A 19501-nucleotide genomic window follows, 5' to 3' on the forward strand; every position below is an offset into this window, starting at 1 on the left:
GGGTCCCACCCCCAGGATGATTTCTAAGTGTCTAGGTTTAGGCTATTGCCTGAGAACTTGCATTTTAAACAAATTCCCAGGTGATGCTGACGTTACGGGTTTGAGATGCACTGAATTAGAGCAACATTTAATGTTAGTACACAAAGAACCCGTAAATTAGATATTAGCTTCATTTTTCCATGTGAATTAGGGTCCTCGGGAGCCTGAGAGGTAAAGGGGCCAGCTACGCCCACACAGGTACCAGGGGGTCTCATATTACAGACCTCTGAGGGCGGGCGGGACTTGGCCCCAGAGGCCTGGGGACAGCCCCTTAAGGAGGTGCAGCTTGCGGTGCAGCTCGGCCAATGTCAACCAGCAAGGTCCGCTCTCCTGCCCCGCCTGCCTCCCTCCCGCCTCTCCCCCGCCGCCCCCGACCAGCCTGGCCGGATGCAGGACAGAAAACACGGTCTATTAGGCTGTGCCGGTGCGTCACCGGCTGGCGCTGGGCCAATGACAGCCCCGGGGAGTGTCGTTTCTTAGGGCCGAGGAGGTGGGGGCCGGAACTTCCTGCGTTTCAGCGCAGCAAGTCATTTCCCCGGGCCGGTGCGCCCCGAGCTGTGGGCCCGGGGCTGGGCCAGTACCGCTCTTCCCAGCTGGTTTTCCGAAGCGGGCGGGGAAGGACAGGGAGGCCAGGACCCTCCTCCGCGCCTTTGAAATAGTCGTGAGCCCCTGGGACGCGGTGTCCGCCAGGGTCCCGCCGGGTCTCCGCGGCCCCAGCGGTGGCATCGGGCTCTGGGTGCCCTTAACCCCGGGGAGACTGAAGTGCCACCTCGCCCCGGGCAAGGCGAGGCGGTGCTAGGCTGAGCCCGCGATACCCGCCTCTTAGGGCCCCTGCGTCCACGGGCTGCGATGGCGGCGGCAGCGCTGATGGACCCGGCGAAGGTGAGTGGATGGGCTTCAGGCCCTCAGCCGCTCAGCCCCCAACCCTCACGTGCCCGGCGCCGGGGTATCAAAGATGGGCGATGCCCTACGACTTCACTTCTTTTTCATCTTTCTGCTTTTGAGTCCCGGGTCTCCGAGGGTTTGAGAGGGCGAGCAGTCCCTCCCAGCCTAGGGTCCTGAATCCAGGCCACGGATTACAGAGAGCAGTTCCCATTTCTAAACTCTAGTGGGATGAGGTGGGAAAGGGTTTCCTAGGCACGGGAACCAGCACTTGCAAATGCCTGATTGACCTGGGAGTGTTCAGAGAGCAGGTGGGCTGAGGTCAGCCCTGGAATGGCGGGGTGGGGAGCTGGGGCTCTCTACTGAGAGTGTTGGGAGCCACAGAAGGTTCAGAGCAGAGGAGGAAGATGATCTGACTTCGGTCTTAGCAGGGCCCTATGGATGCTGAGTGGAAAATTGACTGCGGGCTGAGGGTGAAGGCGGGGAGAGCAAGGAGTAGGCTGTTGCGGTACTGCAGCCCACGTGACTAGGGCAGGTGGCTGGAGGCCGAAGGAGCGACTGGATTCTAGGTGTGTCTTTTAAGCTAGTCTGACCAGATTTTCTGATGTGGAGGCTGACAAAGAAAATAGGTGACGTGATGGTTTTGGGTTTTAGCAGCTGGAAGGATGGATGAACCGTCAACTGAGAAGGGGAAGTTGGCTGTAGGAGGAATTTTCAGTGGAAACAGAAGAAGTTAGGTTTTGGCCACGTTGAACTCTGATGTTCCAGGGACCCCTGCGTGAAGTTGAAGGTTGAGGAGCCAGACACACAGTTATGGTGTTCTGGGGAGACTTAGTTTAGGTTATGAGACACCAAATATGCAAAGGGACAATTGAAAGACTATATATAAAATAGAACTCTGACCCACAACCTGCAGCAATCTGTCCAGGCAACCAACCCTCTTATCTACAATAAACAAGCCAGGAAGCCATCCTGCTGAAAGTTAGCCTCGCAGGAAGCCAGATTGCCATCTCTAGTGACAATCCAGAAAGTTAAACAGTAACTTCTGTAACAATTGGCCCCCAAAGACCAGGGCTTAATAGCTGACAACTCCTCTAGTTTTTGTTCCTACTTCCAACAGAGGACCAACCAGGGAAAGCCAAATATGCACCCCTAACCAACCACATAGGATGCCCTGCGCCTAGTTAGCCTGCCCACAGCTTCCCCATGCCAACAGGGCGTACCTGAAGCCTTCCCTTTTTTTCCACTTCTAAAGCTTTCCCGCTCCTCTGCCTGCCTCTGAGTCTGTGCCAGCGCATAAGCGGTTGACTCTCTTTCTATAGCAAACTCAGAGTAATTAGCCTTTGCTGTTCTCATTTGGTTGGTCTTTATTTTCACAGTTAGAAACATCAAGGGACTTCCCTGGAAGTCCAGTAGTTAAGACGCCACGCTTCCACTGCAGGGGGGTGGGGCGGGTTTGATCCCTGGTCGGGGAACTAAGATCCCACAAGCCGTGCGGCGTGGCCAGAAAAAAAAAAGAAAGAAAACAAAAAAAGAAACAACCAAGATGTGGCATCTGGTGTGTGGGCAAGGGTGTGTCGGATTTAGGAGGGTGAAACTTCGGGTCATGGTGGCAGTGATGTTAGGGGGAAGGGGGAGGGTGGGGCCTGAGAACTGAGAACGGGGTATCTTGCTGGCTTGTTTGGCATCATAAAGACAGATGAGGGAGAGTTAGTGTTCATGGTGGTGGTTGGGCAGGGGGCTGTGTGTAGGGAAAGGTGGGTCTGGCAGGTGGCCAAATTTTCCTGGGGGCGTAGGTATGAGAAGGGGGGCTGAGACTTCATAGTACTGGAGGTCATTTTTCAGTGAGGCCTGGGCTGGTGCTCATTCAGCCACCTTCGTTCTCACCAGGGCTTTGTGGACCCTTGAGGGGGCCTGGGGATTTTCAGTCGGGCTGGGGAATCAATTCAGGGGCAAATGGGGCAAGATGAGAGAGCCGTTAGACCCTGGTGGGTGGTGGGTAGGAGGACCGGAGCGGTTGGCTTTTGAATGAGTGACTGATGAAGGGACAGAAGAAAAGGGCCAAGGGCATCTGATGTAGTCCTGGGTGGCTTGGATTGAAGCCAAGAACGGGGCCGAGTGGGGAGGCCTTCACATCAAGGGTGGATGTTGCCCTTGGCAGTGGGAGCCACAGAAGGTCTGGGGGCAGGATGGGATCATGACTGTATTTGCCAAGAATTCTCCGGACTGCCAGGGAGGGGGCAGCTTCCTCCTGTACCCTTCCTTTGAGTTCTTGTGGCTGGACTAATAATAAAAGTAATATTAACAGGAGAAAAACGAATTTTAATGCACATGAAGGTCTCACAGAAATGGGACCTAAAAAGTGGCCACAGCAGGCAGCTTTTATACTTATTAGACAAGGAAACAATACATTTGTGCGGAACTGACTGGACAAAGAAACTTAGGTTTTGGGTGCCCAATTAATGAAGAAGCTAAGCAAAGTTCGGGTTTCAGGTAGTAAATTAAAGAAGTAACAGGTTTTATTTACGTAGGTTTCTTGGCCCAAATTCCCTATCTTTGGCAATAAGGATGTTCTTTTTTTTTTTTTTTAAATGTTCATTTATTTATTTATTTGGCTGCGCCGGGTCTTAGTTGCTGCATGCATGCAGGATCTAGTTCCCTGACCAGGGATGGAACCCGGGCCCCCTGCATGGGGAGCGCGGAGTCCTAACCACTGGACCACCAGGGAAGTCCAAATAAGGATGTTTTTTATGTCCAGATGCAAGGAGTGCACTTTTTGCGTGAGAAATTTATTTCCTGTTTTCAGGGAGACAGAAAGGAGGGTCGGAGTGTCCCTTGCGTTGTCTGTTTCTTTGGTAACTTTAATTCAAAACAATCAATATGCCATTGAGAAACATTTAGGGGAGGCCTACCTCGGGTCTGACAGTTCCCTCCTCTGAATCGTCCTCTGTGGAGAGAGAGAATGGGTTAGTGGAGTCCTACAGTTCATTGAACCATTTTCTTAGTTCTGAGAACAGATTAGTTCAGTTCAACAGTTATACCTTATTTTAGGAGGCAGTGATGCAGAGGGAGCTCCCAAAGCTAGGCCTATGGTGCAAGCAGTCAAGTATTTAATAGGAGACATTTCTAGGGAATCAAAAGAAAAACAAAGGTTAATGATCAGAGCAGATTATCAACCAGTTTATAGACCAGGATGCAGTCAGTCAAGAAGATTTCTAGATGTCAGGGTTGAAGCAGCTTTTGCAGTTTGAAATGTCTCTGATGTCACCAGGTGTTCAGGAAAACTTTCTGAGTGGCTCATATAGTAAAAGGCACGAGGATAGTTTAAATGTGAGCCGTGGTGGCAATTTCTCTGAAGTTTATCAAGTCGTTTAGCTTCAATTTGCAGGGCTTCAGGAAAAGGGCAATTTTAGTTCTCAATGATTCCAACTCAATGATTCCACACTCAGTTTTAGTTCTCAGTGATTCCAGCTCAGAAGGGTGAGAAAAAATTGGAAACATTAAAGAGTTGTAGCCAGATATTGGAGGAAACTAGAATAATTCAGGATCCAGACCAGTTTTCAGGTAGATGACAAAGCCTCAATGAAAACTAATAGCACTAGAATCATATATACAAGTGTGCATTATAGTTTCTATTGAAACATAATTTTGTTCTCTAAAATCACTCTCATTTCTACCAAAGGTAGCCAAATTAAGACGAATTTGTTTGCAGAGTAAGTCTAGATTCCATGAACTCGGCCTGATTATTTATACAGGTCCAGCAAGAATAGGGCTTAGCCATATAGGCTCTTCTGAATCTGCTTTGCTGGAACTTTTCATAAGGAATTTCCAGATCGAACTCTTAATAGCCTCTCGAGGCCAGGAAGCCACGTCAGACTTATCATCAGACTTGCCTGTGATACCTGTAGAATTGGGTGAATTCCTCTCTTGAGATCCCCCAAATATCCTGAGGTTCCTGTGCCTGTCAGAAGTGACCGTCCTTACTCACGTGGTAAGGCGCTGGGAACCCTGTTCGCAAGGTACCAGGATGCTTTTCCAAAGGCTTTGATTGGCCCATAAAGTCAATTTTGGGAATTCCCCGGTGGTCCAGTGGTTAGGACTCCTCGCTTTCATTGCCTAGGGCGCGGGTTCAGTCCCTGGTCAGGGAACTAAGATCCTGCAAGCCGCACAGCCAAAAAGAAAAAATAATAATAATAATTTTAAAGTAAAGGCAATCTTAGTTCCTTCAAGCTGTCTGGTCATATCTGAGTCTACATGTGTCTCTCTCAAATATGACTTTCCAGTCAAAGCCGTGGCAAGATAACCAGTGTTTCTAATTGTGTCCTATTATGAAGAGAACAGATTCTTATTGAACTTATGCAAGTAACTGTATTGCTAAGAAAATAATACTCACAGAGAGTTTCTGAATTCTGGAGAGATCAGGTAGGGGGAAAAAGATAAATGTTTCATTTTTGCTTACAAAGGTATAATTTACCAAATTGCTGTAAATCTTTTAAAAAAACTTCCTTGTATTTGGAAAACAAAAGGTTAAAAAATCAGTAATATTTTAAACAAAAAGTCACAAAAATTATAATCATATTCATCAGTTCATTCAATCCCATGTAATTAATTCTTGTTCTGCTCTGAGTCCAGTTCTTCCGTTAGTTCTGTCAACTTTGCCTGATGATTGAGGATGAGAGCAACAGTGATACTTCCATGAAGTTTGTGAGGTTTTTTCTTAAGGCTCATGTGATTTGCCCCATAAGGTGGATGCCTTGATCACTGGAGATTGTGGAAGGTATACCCAAATGGAAAACACATTTTTAAAAACCGATTCTTTGCCCTTGTGAGGGCATCAGCATTGTAGCAAGGGAGGGCTTCAATCCATCCGGAAAACATACATGTAATAATAAAAACATTCTGATAACCCATACGTAGAGGCAGTTGAATGAAGTACAGCTACAGGTGCTCAAAGAGTCCAGAGAGAAAATGTCTGAGGCTTCTGGGGACAAAAATTGTTTTTCCCCAGGGTTATGGACTTGACAGGTCAGACATTGCTGGTAGACTGCTTTTGCAATTTTATAGAAATCTTCCTGCCAATGTCTATTTAAATGCATCTTAAAGACACTATGGTGGGTGAAGGGATGCAAGAAAAAAAAAAAAATGAGGTTTGCCAGGGAGCTGGGAAGAACCAAGTAGCCATCTTGGGTTTCCCATAGCCCTGACTGTTCATTTAATTTACAGCTATTGTTTACCCATTTTAATTTCTCTTATTCAGAAGTAGACTGTTGCCATGGTACAAGGACATCAGAATGGCAAAATCTGGCAATAAGGGGTCAGGTTTTTTGCAGAAGCGGAATGGATTTTATCTTCATGTGCCACAGTCTTTACAGATTCTGTTGCTGCTGCCTTTGCATGACAGTCAGTGCATTTCCCTGATACCTGGGTTCAATCCCTTTAGTATGAGTCTCCATTCTGATGACAGATAACATTTTATGCCAGGACATATATGACTTCAGAAATTTCACATAATTTCTGGAACACTTGGAATACATACCTATACAGACACAATATAAAGGAGACTTAACATGACTTCTTATGTGACAACAGTTTCCATATAATTTAACATATTAAATACACCTAATTAGTTTAATATCTTTTTATAAGGAGAGAGAATAAATCTTTGAGGGTATTTCAGAGGGCCCCTGAAATATCTCACATCTCAATGTTAGTTCTAAGTCAAAAAGTTTTCATTTAGAATTTGATTTGGGAGAAGTTTGTCAAAAATATCAAAAAATATTTGACTTAAATAGGTCGCTGTGAAGCAATGCTTCGTTATCCACTTAACCAAAGTAATAATTAAAGACTTCTTAGGCAAATATAGAAGGTTATATAGTTCTGAGCAAAATTCAGGTCTTTTAATAGCAATAGGACTGGGTTTACTTACTGAATCAAAGACCTGATAAAGACATAGAACATAAGTAATTACTTTGACAAGACAGAAGATCTTTGTTTTTTTCTAGGCACATTACTTAAAGGTAAAGAAAAACCTTTCATAATCTCTTATTATCAAGAGCAGACCAACAGAAAACAAAAACAAACAACCAAAAAAACTTTGTTCTTTTAACAGAGAGAAAAACAAATTCCAATTTTGTACCAGTTTACTTTGATATTAAAACTTATTTACATAATTAAATTCATTCTAATCTTGTTCCGTCATGACCACACATAAAATTCCTTTCCAAAGAATCCTTTATTCACAAACTTAAAATTGTCCATTTTAGTTTGTCCCTTGTTTTCTTTCCCATTTAGAACTAACCAGCTTTAGGACAAAATCACTTTCTTCTTCCTTAATAAAAATGTCTCCATACCTTTTCTTATCCCTTATTATATCTGCAGCTTTAATTAACATATATTAATTGGAATCCTAGTGAAAACAAAGAAGTAAACAATTGTGAACTTTATTAACATTTTGTGGTGTGACAAACATAAATACGTTTTATAATTTCTAGAAACATGCTATTTCATAGCACAATCTTCCAATAAAGCACAAGATATATTTACTAGAGCCGAACATACTTAGTTTCTCTGTATCAAGAGCCAACAAGTAGGTGTAAACTTAGACTTGTTTAGAAACTAATGTTTCAATACTTTATCGTATTTGGAAATGATTTAGACATCCAGTTAATTCCCATCGTTTAAGTTAACGTAGCAAAACTCTAAGGGTATAAATTACCAAACAGATTTAGGAAACTATTTAAATGGACATATCATAAAACAATTATTGTCTAAAAGTTCACCTAAAAACTCATCACATTTATATCTGTTCAATTTATTTTTAACAATCAGATTACTCATGAAAATTTCATGAGACATTAAAGCAGTTAGTCATTATCTTGTTTGTTTGTTTGCTGACAAACTGCAAAAGAGACAACATTAGCCCGTTTGACTAGTACACCCAGGTAGAACAAAGGTTGTTTATCTACATTACATTTAATGCTAACTCTGAAGATATACCTGTATTAATTTAACCAACAAGTAGCTTTTATTTCCTTAAGATTATCTGAGGATATACCTTCAGGTAACTCTGAAGATATATCTGTATTAATTTAACCAACAAGCAGCTTTTATTTACTAAAGATTATGAGAAACGTTTGGGTTATTTTTTATTACATATTTGAGACTTTTTATATAAAAAAGTCTTTATTTAAGCCAATTAAATAGAGCTCTTTTACAGATTAATTTTGGCAGTGCCATCCAGAGGTAACATACACATATGGACATAGAGATAAACTCAACCAGTGATCTCATAGTTCTTATTTTAAAACTTTAGTCATGAATCAGGCACAATAGAAAACTCACTAGTTTATCAGTAACAGTTGGAATGAATTAGGTTATTTGCTCAGCTAGCTAGTCTTTTATTATTTGTGTAGAAGACTTTTAAGATCTGTATTTGCCGTTGACAAGCAATTCTAGGGAGCCTGTGACTTAATAGAGATTGAGCAAGAAAGTCCTTTTAACAGTGGGTGTTTGAAAAAGCCTCTCTCTCTTTTTTCTTTTAATTTCAGGTTTTACTGATTGAATTAGTCCAGGCTCAGGGTCAGGCTCTGTGGGCTGTGTTTACATTCAAATACATGACATAACTTGAAGGGACAGAGAAAGAAAATATGTTTTGGAGTATACTTGTCTATTATCATAGGTCTTCGGGTAATTATTAGTAAATGTTTCTCTTAAGTACAGGACAAGTTTGCGCCAATATCCTGATCTACTATAATATCTGCAAGCATTTTGAGAGGACTAGGTGAGACCTTGGGACGAGTAAAGTTCGATGGGCTTTGACTTGTTTCTAGAGTTGTACTTCTGGTTTTGTAGAGCTTCATAAGACAAGCTTTGTAAGACAAAGACAGTTGTTTCTATAAACTCTTAAATATTGGCCTCCAGCCCATTTATTTTCTGATTATTTGTAGGAGAGCCTGGGAAATTGCTGAGAAGATGGGGTGATTTTTAAGAAGGAGAATTTATGTTGGATTTTTAAGTCTAATTTCTGTTTTTTTTATCTTAATAAGGGATTCTCTAAGACTAGTCATTATACCTTTTTTTTCTTTTTATAGAGAATTTGGTCCTCCCATAAGTACCAGTATGACAGCTGTTTATTATGAGAGCTCTCAATTGTTTTTTTCCTTTTAAATATAGCCAATTTAAAGGATCTATCATCTGGCCATTGACAAGTAGGATCTTATATTTTCACATAGTGACTGAAGCCAATAAGTGTTTTATTATGGCTTAACCAAAGATGCAAGAGGCATCTCACAAGAAGAGTATATAGCCCTCACAAGATCCAAAAAGCCCACTCCCAGAATTAGTCTAAGAAGGTAGAACTCCTTTGTTGCTACAGGTGGTGAGAATGGTGTAGGGAAAATGGTGTCTCCAGTGTTCCACAGAAATCTGGGGCGCCTCCAGCCATAAAACCGATAATTTATGGTATCCGGCAGGCACTACTGGAATGGGACTTTTCCAGCACTAACAACTAATGAAGGTTGTGATGACAGAGGCCCGTTATGGACTGGGACGCCTAATGACAAAGTCCCCTGAGAGCTGGTATGGCCGGACAAAGAGCTTGGCCACCAGATGCACCCCAGTAAATGCACCTTCTGGATGGTAGAGACCAGAGACAGTATTCTCACTGGACACAAAGCCAAGCTCTGAGGACATAAAACAAGATGGAAGGAAAAAACCTCGTCTTTTTTTTTTTTTTTTAATAAAGAGCCCAGAGCAGGACTTCCCTGGTGGCGCAGAGGTTAAGAATCCGCCTACCAATGTAGGGGACAAGGGTTTGATTCCTGGTCCAGGAAGATCCCACATGCCACGGAGCAACTAAGCCCGTGCACCACAACTACTGAAGCCTGTGCGCCTAGAGCCCATGCCAAGAGAAGCCACCACACACAGCAACAAAGACCCAACGCAGCAAAAAATAAGAACCCAGAGCAAAGTTTGTCTAAACAGATGCCGGTCTGGTGAGAACTGCTAATTCCCCAGTGTGTGAGGCTGGCTTGAACAGCAGGCTCATAGGGCCTATGCCTGTGTTCTGCCCTCTGGTTCTTCCTCGTGACAAACAACACGACAGACAGAGACAGAGAAAAACAGTGACCATCTCTGGGAGGTGAAGGATGAGGATTCCCAAGTCACTAATACAAGGAACTAACCAGCTCCACAAATATTTTCTCCTGCTAATCTAAATTTAGAGACAGAGAAAGGGGAGTCTCACCACTTTCCCTCCCACCAGAACTTGCAGGCAGAGACCCGGGAGGCCGACTGGGTAAGAAATCTTATTACCTTCTGCAGTCTTTGTCCGATGCCCCCGGCTCTACAGCATCCTCAGGGCGGGAAGCAGGCTCCAGCCAGCCACCTGCCTGGCTCACCAACTGTCAGGAAGAGGGAAATTTCCCCCTCTACCCCTCTTTTGAGATTTTGTGGCTGGACTAATAATCAGATTGACACAAGGCAGATTAATAGGTGAAAAGGAAACAAATTTTAATTCCTGCTCATGGAGGTCTCATAGAAATGGGACCTAAGAAGTGGCCAAAGCAGGCAGCTTTTATACTTTTTGGACAAAAAAACAATAAATTTGTGAGGAATTGACTAGACAAAGAAACTTGGGTTTTGGGTACCCAATCAGTGAAAAATCTAAACAGAGTTTGGGCTTCAGGTAGTAAATTAAAGAAGTAACAAAGTTTGTTTATATAGGCTTCTTGTCCCCAAAATCCCTATCTTTGGTGATAAGGGTGTCTTTCTACCTCCAGATTGAGGTAGAAAGACACCCTTTTACATGAGACATTCATTTACTTTTACATGAGAGATTCATTTCTTGCTTTCAGGGAGACAGAAAGGAGTGTCCCCCTTGTGCTGGCCGTTTCTTAAGTAAATTTAATTCAAAATAATCAATATGACATTGAGGCACATTTTGGGGTGGCCTACCCTGAGCCCCAGCAATACCATGTAAAGAGTGACAACGCATGGAGATGGCTATGATGTGGGCTGGGATGGGGAGGGGGTACAGCAACAATGGGGATGAAGTGGTGAGGTCCAGGGTTTGAGGAAATGTACAGTCCAAAGAGTGATACGCATGTGGGGAGGGCATGTGAGCTGTTGCCCCCAGGGCCCTGGTACTGGGGATTATGGGCCCATGTTTGTTTGTATCTGTAAGGCATGACATCGACGACACTAGAGGCCCTGCACTTCAGGCCCAGAGCATTGCTGGCATTGCTGTGGGCTGAAAAAGCAGTCATAGAAGGCATGGAACCAGGGCCTGGGATCTCCTCTGAGTTGGGAAGCTGGGGAGGAGGGTGAACAGGGGATAGACAGGGAGTCCTGAGGAGAGAAGCTGATCATGGAATGAACTGTCCCCATCATGGCAGGACTGTGTGACCTTTGAGGACGTGACCATTTACTTCTCCCAGGAGGAGTGGGGACTCCTTGATGAGGCTCAGAGACTCCTGTACTGCGATGTGATGCTGGAGAACTTTGCACTGATAGCCTCACTGGGTAAGGCTTTCACACCCACCCAGGTGTCCTCAGCTCATCTCTGCCCATCCTCTTTTCCCAAGAAGAGGCTCTTTCCGTCCCACAGCCGGACCGTGGGCACTGCTTCCTTCCCCCCCACCTTTTTTTTAAAAAAAAATTTATTTATTTTATTTATTTATTTTTGGCTGCGTTGGGTCTTCATTGCTGTGTGCGGGCTTTCTCTAGTTGCAGAGAGTGGAGGTTACTCTTCATAGAGGTGTGCAGGCTTCTCCTTGCAGTAGCTTCTCTTGTTGAGGAGCATGGGCTCTAGGCACACAGGCTTCCATAGTTGTGGCACGTGGGCTCAGTCGTTGTGGCTCACAGGCTCTAGAGCGCAGGCTCAGTTGTTGTGGCGCACTGGCTTAGTTGCTCCGTGGCATGTGGGATCTTCCTGGACCAGGGCTCAAACCCATGTCCCCTGCATTGGCAGGCGGATTCTTAACCACTGCACCACCAGGGAAGTCCCCCTTTCCCCCCTTTCTGGTATATGTGCGGTGGGTTCCAGAGCTCAGCTGTGTGCAGGGTCCCACGCTCTCCCCAAGCAGCCCCAATACGTGCTGCCTTGAAGCCTTGTGGGGAAGGGTCCCAGAAGGAAGACCAGTGGATCCCATCTGACTCAGCCACTGCCCGCCTGGGTGATCGTCCAGATCTATGACAGTTCTGTTCTGCTCTTTTCCTTTAAAACTAACATTTCCTAAGGCCTGACTGCCAGGAATTCTAGGTACTGGTGGTTACTATTTGCTATGACCACTGAGATGTTCCTGCTAGACCCCCCTTGTGTGTTCCTTTTGTAATATTTTGTTTTCTTTCCTGTGGTCTGTTGTGGGGTAGTTCACCAGGACAAGTGCTGGCCCCTTACCTGTCCTGTCTTTCCCTTAGGACTTACATCTTTCAGGTCTCATGTAGTTGCCCAGCTGGAGATGGGGGCAGAGCCCTGGGTGCCTGACCGAGTGGACATGACGTCAGCCATGGCAAGAGGGGCATATAGAGGGCCTGGCTCAGGTAAGTGAGAGATGGGGGACCATGTGACATCACTACTGTCTTCAGATCATACCTGCCACTTTTCTCGTGTTCATCGTTGTTTTGGTGCCAAAGCCTTATATCTCTTCTACCTTTCCTTTCCTGTTCTTGACACATTGCCTACTTGTCATTTCTGCTTTGACTTGGGGCCCCTGGCTGTGTCCCTCACTGTTTCCACAGCTCCCTCTGCAGCACTCTCCAATGTGGACCTGCACTTAATATGTCATGCGATGTACACATTTCCTCTTATAGTCCTTGAACACCAGCTAGCCAGTTGCAATCAGATTTTCCCGGGCGTGAACACATCCTTCTGCACAGTCCTCATGGGTTACCAGCAGCCAGGGCTCCCCTGAAAAGCCTTTGTAGAGAAGTGAGGAGGAGACTTGCCTTTCCACCTGATACTGTGCACATCTTTGTGTCCTTGCTTCTGGTAAGGCCTCCCCTATTTCGTGACCTTACCAGGCACAGCACATTAGAGAAGACCATTCCTTATCCTGACCTCAGGCCTTTCATCTTGCCAATAATCCCATGGACTCATTCCTGTATCAGACTTGCATTTGTGATTGGGTTGTCACCAGCATTTTTCTACTTTCAGATTTTTGCCATGGAACAGAGGGTCAGGAGTCACCTGCTGAGCTTAGTGTTTCTGTAGAAGTGTCACAGGACATGAATCCCAAGGTGGTTCCATCCACCCAGAAAGGCTACCCCTGTGACCTGTGTGGCCTACACCTGAAAGACATTGTGCACCCAGCTGAACACCAGGCAACACATCCCTGGCAGAAACCACATGTGTGTGAGGCATACAGGAGAGAGTTCAAGTTCAATGCCAACCTTCACCAACCACAGATGCAGCAGAACGTGGACAAGCCTATCGCAAGGAACGAAAGCAGCGCCTCGCTTGTGAAGAGCTGCAGAGATGACACATCAAAGAAACCTTTCACACTGAGGGAGAGTGGGAAGGCCTTTGTGTCCAGATGTGGTTTTCTCCAGCACCAGGTCACTCCCCGTGTAGTGGAGCCACACCACAGCTCCGAAGGCGTGGTGGATTTTCCCACTATGCAATGCCGTAAGAAGCGCAGTGAATTTCAGAACGCTCTCAGTGACAAATCCTCACTTGTTCAGCAGAGGACCCACACTGGAGAAAGGCCTTATGAGTGCAGCAAATGTGGGATATTCTTCAGCTACGCCGCTGGCCTCTTTCAACACCAGAGAGATCACAATCGAGGAAAGCCTTATGAGTGTGGTGAATGTGGGACATTCTTTAGCCAGCAGTCCAGTCTCATCAAACATCAGAGAGTTCACACTGGTGAAAGCCCTCATGTGTGCAGCGAATGCGGGAAATTCTTTAGCCGAAGCTCCAATCTTATTCAACATAAGAGGGTACACACTGGAGAAAAGCCTTATGAGTGCAGTGAATGTGGGAAATTCTTTAGCCAACGTTCCAATCTCATTCATCATAAGAGGGTTCATACAGGTAAAAGTGCTCATGAGTGCAGCGAGTGTGGGAAATCCTTCAACTGCAACTCCAGCCTTATTAAACATTGGAGAGTTCACACTGGAGAAAAACCTTATAAGTGCAATGAATGTGGGAAATTCTTTAGCCACTTTGATGGACTTGTTCAACATCAGATAGTTCACACTGGTGAACGACCCTATGGGTGCAGCGTTTGTGGGAAAGCCTTCAGCCGAAGCTCCGACCTCATGAAACATCAGCGAGTTCACACTGGTGAACGGCCTTATGAGTGCAGTGAATGTGGGAAACTGTTTAGCCAAAGCTCCAGCCTCAATAGCCATCGGAGACTTCACACTGGTGAACGGCCTTATCAGTGCCCTGAATGCGGGAAATTCTTTAGCCAACGCTCCAGCTTCAATAACCATCGGAGACTTCACACTGGTGAGCGGCCTTATGAGTGCCTTGAATGTGGGAAAACCTTCAGACAAAGTTCTAATCTGAGGCAGCACCAGAAAGTTCACAAACCAGATAAGCCATATAAGTGCAATGAATGTGAAAAGGCTTTCAGCCAAAGGTCTACCCTCATCCGGCATCAGAAAATTCACACCAGAGAAAGGAGTTCAGAGAATGTGCACCCTCCTTCTTCTGCACGACAGCACCCACTAGAGATTAACTCTGAGAGTGGTCTTTATGAGGGAGCTGTCAGCCAGAAGTTGAACCTTGTTCATCCAAATATCTATGCTGGAGAGATTCCCAATGGATGCTAGATATATTGGAAGCTTTCTGGAGCAGGGTTGCATTTTCTGACCACAAACTTTGCCAGAGTTTTTCTCACTGCTAATGTCTGTGGTAGAAGTCGTCTCAGTTCTACCCACTGGCAGGTCTCCAGAGTATGCGTCAGCCACTTTCCTGTGCTCACAAAAGACAGGCCTCTGTTTCCTCTTTCCAGGAGGGAATCATGAGTAGCCTGAGGCCATGGGAAGATGTCATTCCCTCCCCCTGTGACTGGTTTAGCTGTGGACATGACCCATCTTTGGCCATGAAGACCTGAGCTGGGTCCTACTGGCAGCTTGCAGAGGTTTCCCTTTTTCAAGGACATTTGTTTATCTTGTATGATGCTCATGATGGATTCATCCAGCTTCCACCTTACCCATCTTAACAACTATTTACTTTACATTGCTCTGGTTTGGGTGATAAGAGCCTTATTGATAAAGCCACCTTTAATCTTCTGTGTTCTGATAACTGTGGATTGGGTTGAGAACAGAATTAAGGTCTACCAAACCAAAGGGGTCTCCAAATTTATTGCCTCAGGGAAGAGCAGGATGGCAGAGCGCAGTTTTCAGTCCAGATTTGGCCTCGTTTGTGTTGCTACCCAAGGCATCCTAGGGAAGCTTGTAGGGCTTTGTGGGCCTAATGTTGTGGTCTGAATGGCATGAATTTTTGTGAATCAGCGATTACTCTGAGGAAGGGGAGGTTGTGCAACCTCCAGTGCATCTGGAAGCAGCCTGAGTTGGGCCCCTTGTTTACTGGGGATGCCTCCTATTCCTTAGCACTGTTGAGTAGACACTGTTTACCTGGCCCCTGCCAAGGAGTTATATGCCCTTGATGTCTAATGTTCCAGTATATGTCACCTACTGTAAGACTTACTGGGTCCAGTGGGCAAACAAGAGGGAATGTACCTGTTCTAAAAGTGCATCCACAAATGTTCCCTTAAATGTGACTGTGCAGGATTCAGGATTTGCAGAAGTTCTCAGGACCTCCAGACCTCTGTCCTTATGACTAAGGTCACCGGCAGAGCAAATTATCTAAAGGTTTTGTGGAATACTGCAGGCTCTCTGCATTATTCATGTCAAAGCCATTGCTGGGTTGGCAGGAAAATGGGGACTAAGAGAAGGTAGATCCTGTACGCCAGGGATGAGGCATTTGTGACATAGCCAGCCATCTCTGCTGCCAACACATGAGGAGAGAGGTAGTAGAATCAATATGGGGTTGCCAAATCTTCTAGTTTTCCAAAATGAGTAGGAGATCAGATTTTTATGTGCAACAATTTCTTTTAATGCTTTGTTGAGATATAATTTTCATGGAATAATTGGCTGTATGTATTTAATGCGTACACTTTGGTAAGTTTTAAAATATGTATACACTCAGGGAACCAACACCACAATTATGATAATGAACTTATCTATCACCCACAAAGCTACCTCATGCCCCTTTACTATCCCTCCTTGCCTTCCCCAGGGAACCATTACCTACATCCCAAGGAAACCATTGATTTACCTTTTTTTTCCACTATAGATTTGTTTGCCTTTCCTAGAATTTTATACAATTGGAATCATAAAGTATTTGTACTCTATTTTTGGTCTGTTTTCTTTCATATAGCATAATCATCTTGAGAATCATCCATTCTGTGTGTATGAGTAGTTCATTCCTTTTACTGCTGAGTAGTGCTCTGTTGAATGAATACCACAGTTTTTATGCTTTTTTTTTAATTAAAAAATATAAAATACACAACATAAAATTTACTGTCTTAACCATTGTTAGGTGCACGGTTCAGCGGTATTAAGTACAGTCATATTGTGCAACTATCACCATTATTCATCTCCAGAGTTCTTTACATTTTGCAAAACTGAAACTATACCCATTAAACAATAACTCCTTATTTCCCCCTTCCCCAAGCCCCTGAAAACCAATATTCTACTCTCTGTAATGGAATTTGACTACTCTAGTTATCGCATATAAATGGAGCTATATATTGTCTTTTTGTGACTGGCTTATTTCACTTAGCATAATGTCCTTAAGTTTCATCCATGTTATAACATGTTTCAGAATTACATTACTTTTTAAGCTGAATAATATGCCATTGTATGTATATGTCATATTTTGCTTATTCATTCATCCCTCAATGGATACTTGATTTATTTCCACCTTTTGGTTATTGTAACTAATGCTGCTGTGAACTTGGGTGTACGAATCTCTCTTTGAAACCCTGCTTTCTATTCTTTTGGGTATATACCCGAAAGTGGAATTACTGGATCATATAGTAATTATATTTTATTTTTTGAGGAAAAAAAATTGTGTTGTGTTTCCCACAGTGGCTATACCATTTTACATTTTCAGCAAGTGTTCTACTTTTTCCACATCATCACTAACACTTGTTTTTTCTGTTTTTTGTTTGTTTGTTTTGGATAGTATCTATCTTGATGACTATGAAGTGGTATCTTGTTTTGATTTGTATTTCTGTAATGATTCATGATGATAACTATTGTTTCATGTGCTTACTAGTCATTTGTATATCTTCTTTAGGAAAATGTCTATTCAGGTCCTTTCTCCATTTTTGAATTGAATTGTTTGTGTTTTGATGTTGCTGAGTTTTAGAAATTCTATATACTGGATATTAATCTCTTATTAGGTTTGTGATTTGCAGATAATTTCTCCCATTCTGTGGGTTGCCTTTTTACTATGTTGATAGTGTGTCCTTTGATACACAAAAGTTTGAAATTTTCATGAGGTCCAAGTTGTCTTTTTTCTTTTGTTGCCTGTGCCTTTGGTATCATATCCAGAAAATCATTGCCAAATCCAATGTTATGAAATTTTCCAATGTTTTCTTCTAAGAGTTTTATAGTTTTGGGTCTTATATTCAGGTCTTTGATCTATTTTGAGTTAATTTTTGTGAAAGGTAAGGGTCCAGCTTCGTTCTTTTGCAGGTGGATATTCAGTTTTCCCATTGATTGATTTTGTCAAAAATTATTTGACCGTATATGGGAGGGTTTATTTCTGGACTCTATTCTATTCCATTTATCTATACTTTTTTCTTTATGTCAATACCTCACTATTTACATTAATGTGGCTTTGTAGTAAGTTTTGAAATTGGAAAATGTGAGTCCTGCAATATTGATCTTCTTTATCAAGATTGTTTTAGCTATTCAGGGTCCCTTGAGAATCCATATGAATTTTAGCATAGATTTTTGTTTCTGCAGAAAAAAAATTACTTGGATTTTGGTAGGGATTGCATGAAATTTTTAGATTGCTTTGGGTAGAATCGACATCTTAACAACATTCAGTCATCTAATCCATGAATGTGGGATATGTTTCCATTTATTTGTCTTCTTTAATTTTTTTCAGTAATGTTTTATGGTTTTAAAATAAAGTTTTTACCTCCTTGGTTAAGTTACTTCTTAAGTGTTTTACTCTTATTGATGCTGTTGTAAAAGGAATCGTTTTCGTAATTTTCTACTCAGATTGTTCATTGTTCGTGTATAGAAATGCAACTGATTTTTCTGTGTTGGTTTTGTATCCTACTTTGTTGAATTAATTTATTAGTTCTAATAGTAACTTTGTGGAGTCTTGAGGGTTTTTTAGATTTAAGATTATTTCATCTGTGGACAAAGGTAATTTTACTTATTCTTCTCCAATTTGGATGCCTTTTATTTCTTTTTCTTGCCTAATTGCTCTGGCTAGAACTTCCAGTACTATGTGGAATAGAAATGGTGAGAGTGGGCATTCTTTCCTTACTCCTGATTGAAAAGCTGTTAGTTCTTCACCATTGAATATGATATTAGCTGTGGGTTTTTTATACATGGCTTTTATTATGTTGAGGTAGTTTCCTTCTATTCCTAATTTGTTGAGTGTTTTTATTGTGAAAGAGTGTTGAATTTTGTCAAATGCTTTTTCTGCAGCAATTGAGACGATCAAGTTGTTTTCTCCCTTTATCCTGTTAATGTGGTGTTAGATGATTTTCATATGTTGAATGATCCTTGCATTCCAGGAATAAATCCCACTTGAACATGGTGTTTAGTCCTTTTAGTATGCTGCTGAATTCTGTCTGCTAGTATTTTGCTAAGGATATTTGCATCAGTATTCATAAGGGATATAGGTCTATACTTTCCTTGTAGTATCTTTTTCTGGCATTGATATCAAGGGAAATGAATTAATGTGTTATCCTTTAAGTTTTTGGAAAATTTTTGACAAGGATTAATGTTAATTCTTCCTTAAATGTTTGGTAAAATTCACCAATAAAGCTTTCAGGTCCATAGCTTTGTTGTTGGGAGGTTTTTGATCACTCATTCAAATGAATGAATTCATTGAATCCTCTCATTCATTTTGCTTAGTAGTTACAGTTTTATTCAGATATTCTCTTTCTTCATGGCTCTGTCCTGATAGATTTTGTGTTTCCAGGAATTTGTCTATTTCATCTAAGTTATCCACTTTTTTTCATACACTTGTTCATAGTACTTTTGTAATCCTTTTTATTTCTGTAGAATCAGTTGTAATGTTTGTACTTCTATTTTTGTTTTTAGTAATTTATGCCTTTAGTCATTCTAGCTAAAGGTTTGTCAATTTTGTTAATCTTTTTTGAAGAACCATCTTCTGGACTCGTTGACTTTTCTCTATTGTTTTTCTAGGTGTGCTGTGCGTTTTGTTTTCTTTCATCTCTGATTATTTTCTAACATTCTCTGTGATTTCTTCTTTGTTCCATTGATTGTTTAAGGGTATGTTGTTTAATTTCCACAAATTTGTGAATTTTTCAGTTTACCTCTTATTATCAATTTCTATCTTCATCTGGTTGAG

General features: G+C 42.8%; 1 protein-coding gene across 1 annotated transcript; it reads left to right on the forward strand.

The window, feature by feature from the left end:
• Nucleotides 1-861: 861 nt before the first annotated feature.
• Nucleotides 862-16956, forward strand: ZNF792 (zinc finger protein 792). Its single transcript, XM_059999395.1, has 4 exons — nt 862-921; nt 11316-11442; nt 12340-12462; nt 13076-16956. The coding sequence occupies exons 1-4, from the start codon at nt 889-891 to the stop codon at nt 14698-14700; spliced, it is 1908 nt and encodes a 635-aa protein (XP_059855378.1). The 5' UTR covers nt 862-888; the 3' UTR covers nt 14701-16956.
• The last annotated feature ends 2545 nt before the right edge of the window (nt 16957-19501 follow it).

Source organism: Delphinus delphis, chromosome 20 (assembly GCF_949987515.2).
Source record: "Delphinus delphis chromosome 20, mDelDel1.2, whole genome shotgun sequence".
Taxonomy (NCBI): domain Eukaryota; kingdom Metazoa; phylum Chordata; class Mammalia; order Artiodactyla; family Delphinidae; genus Delphinus; species Delphinus delphis.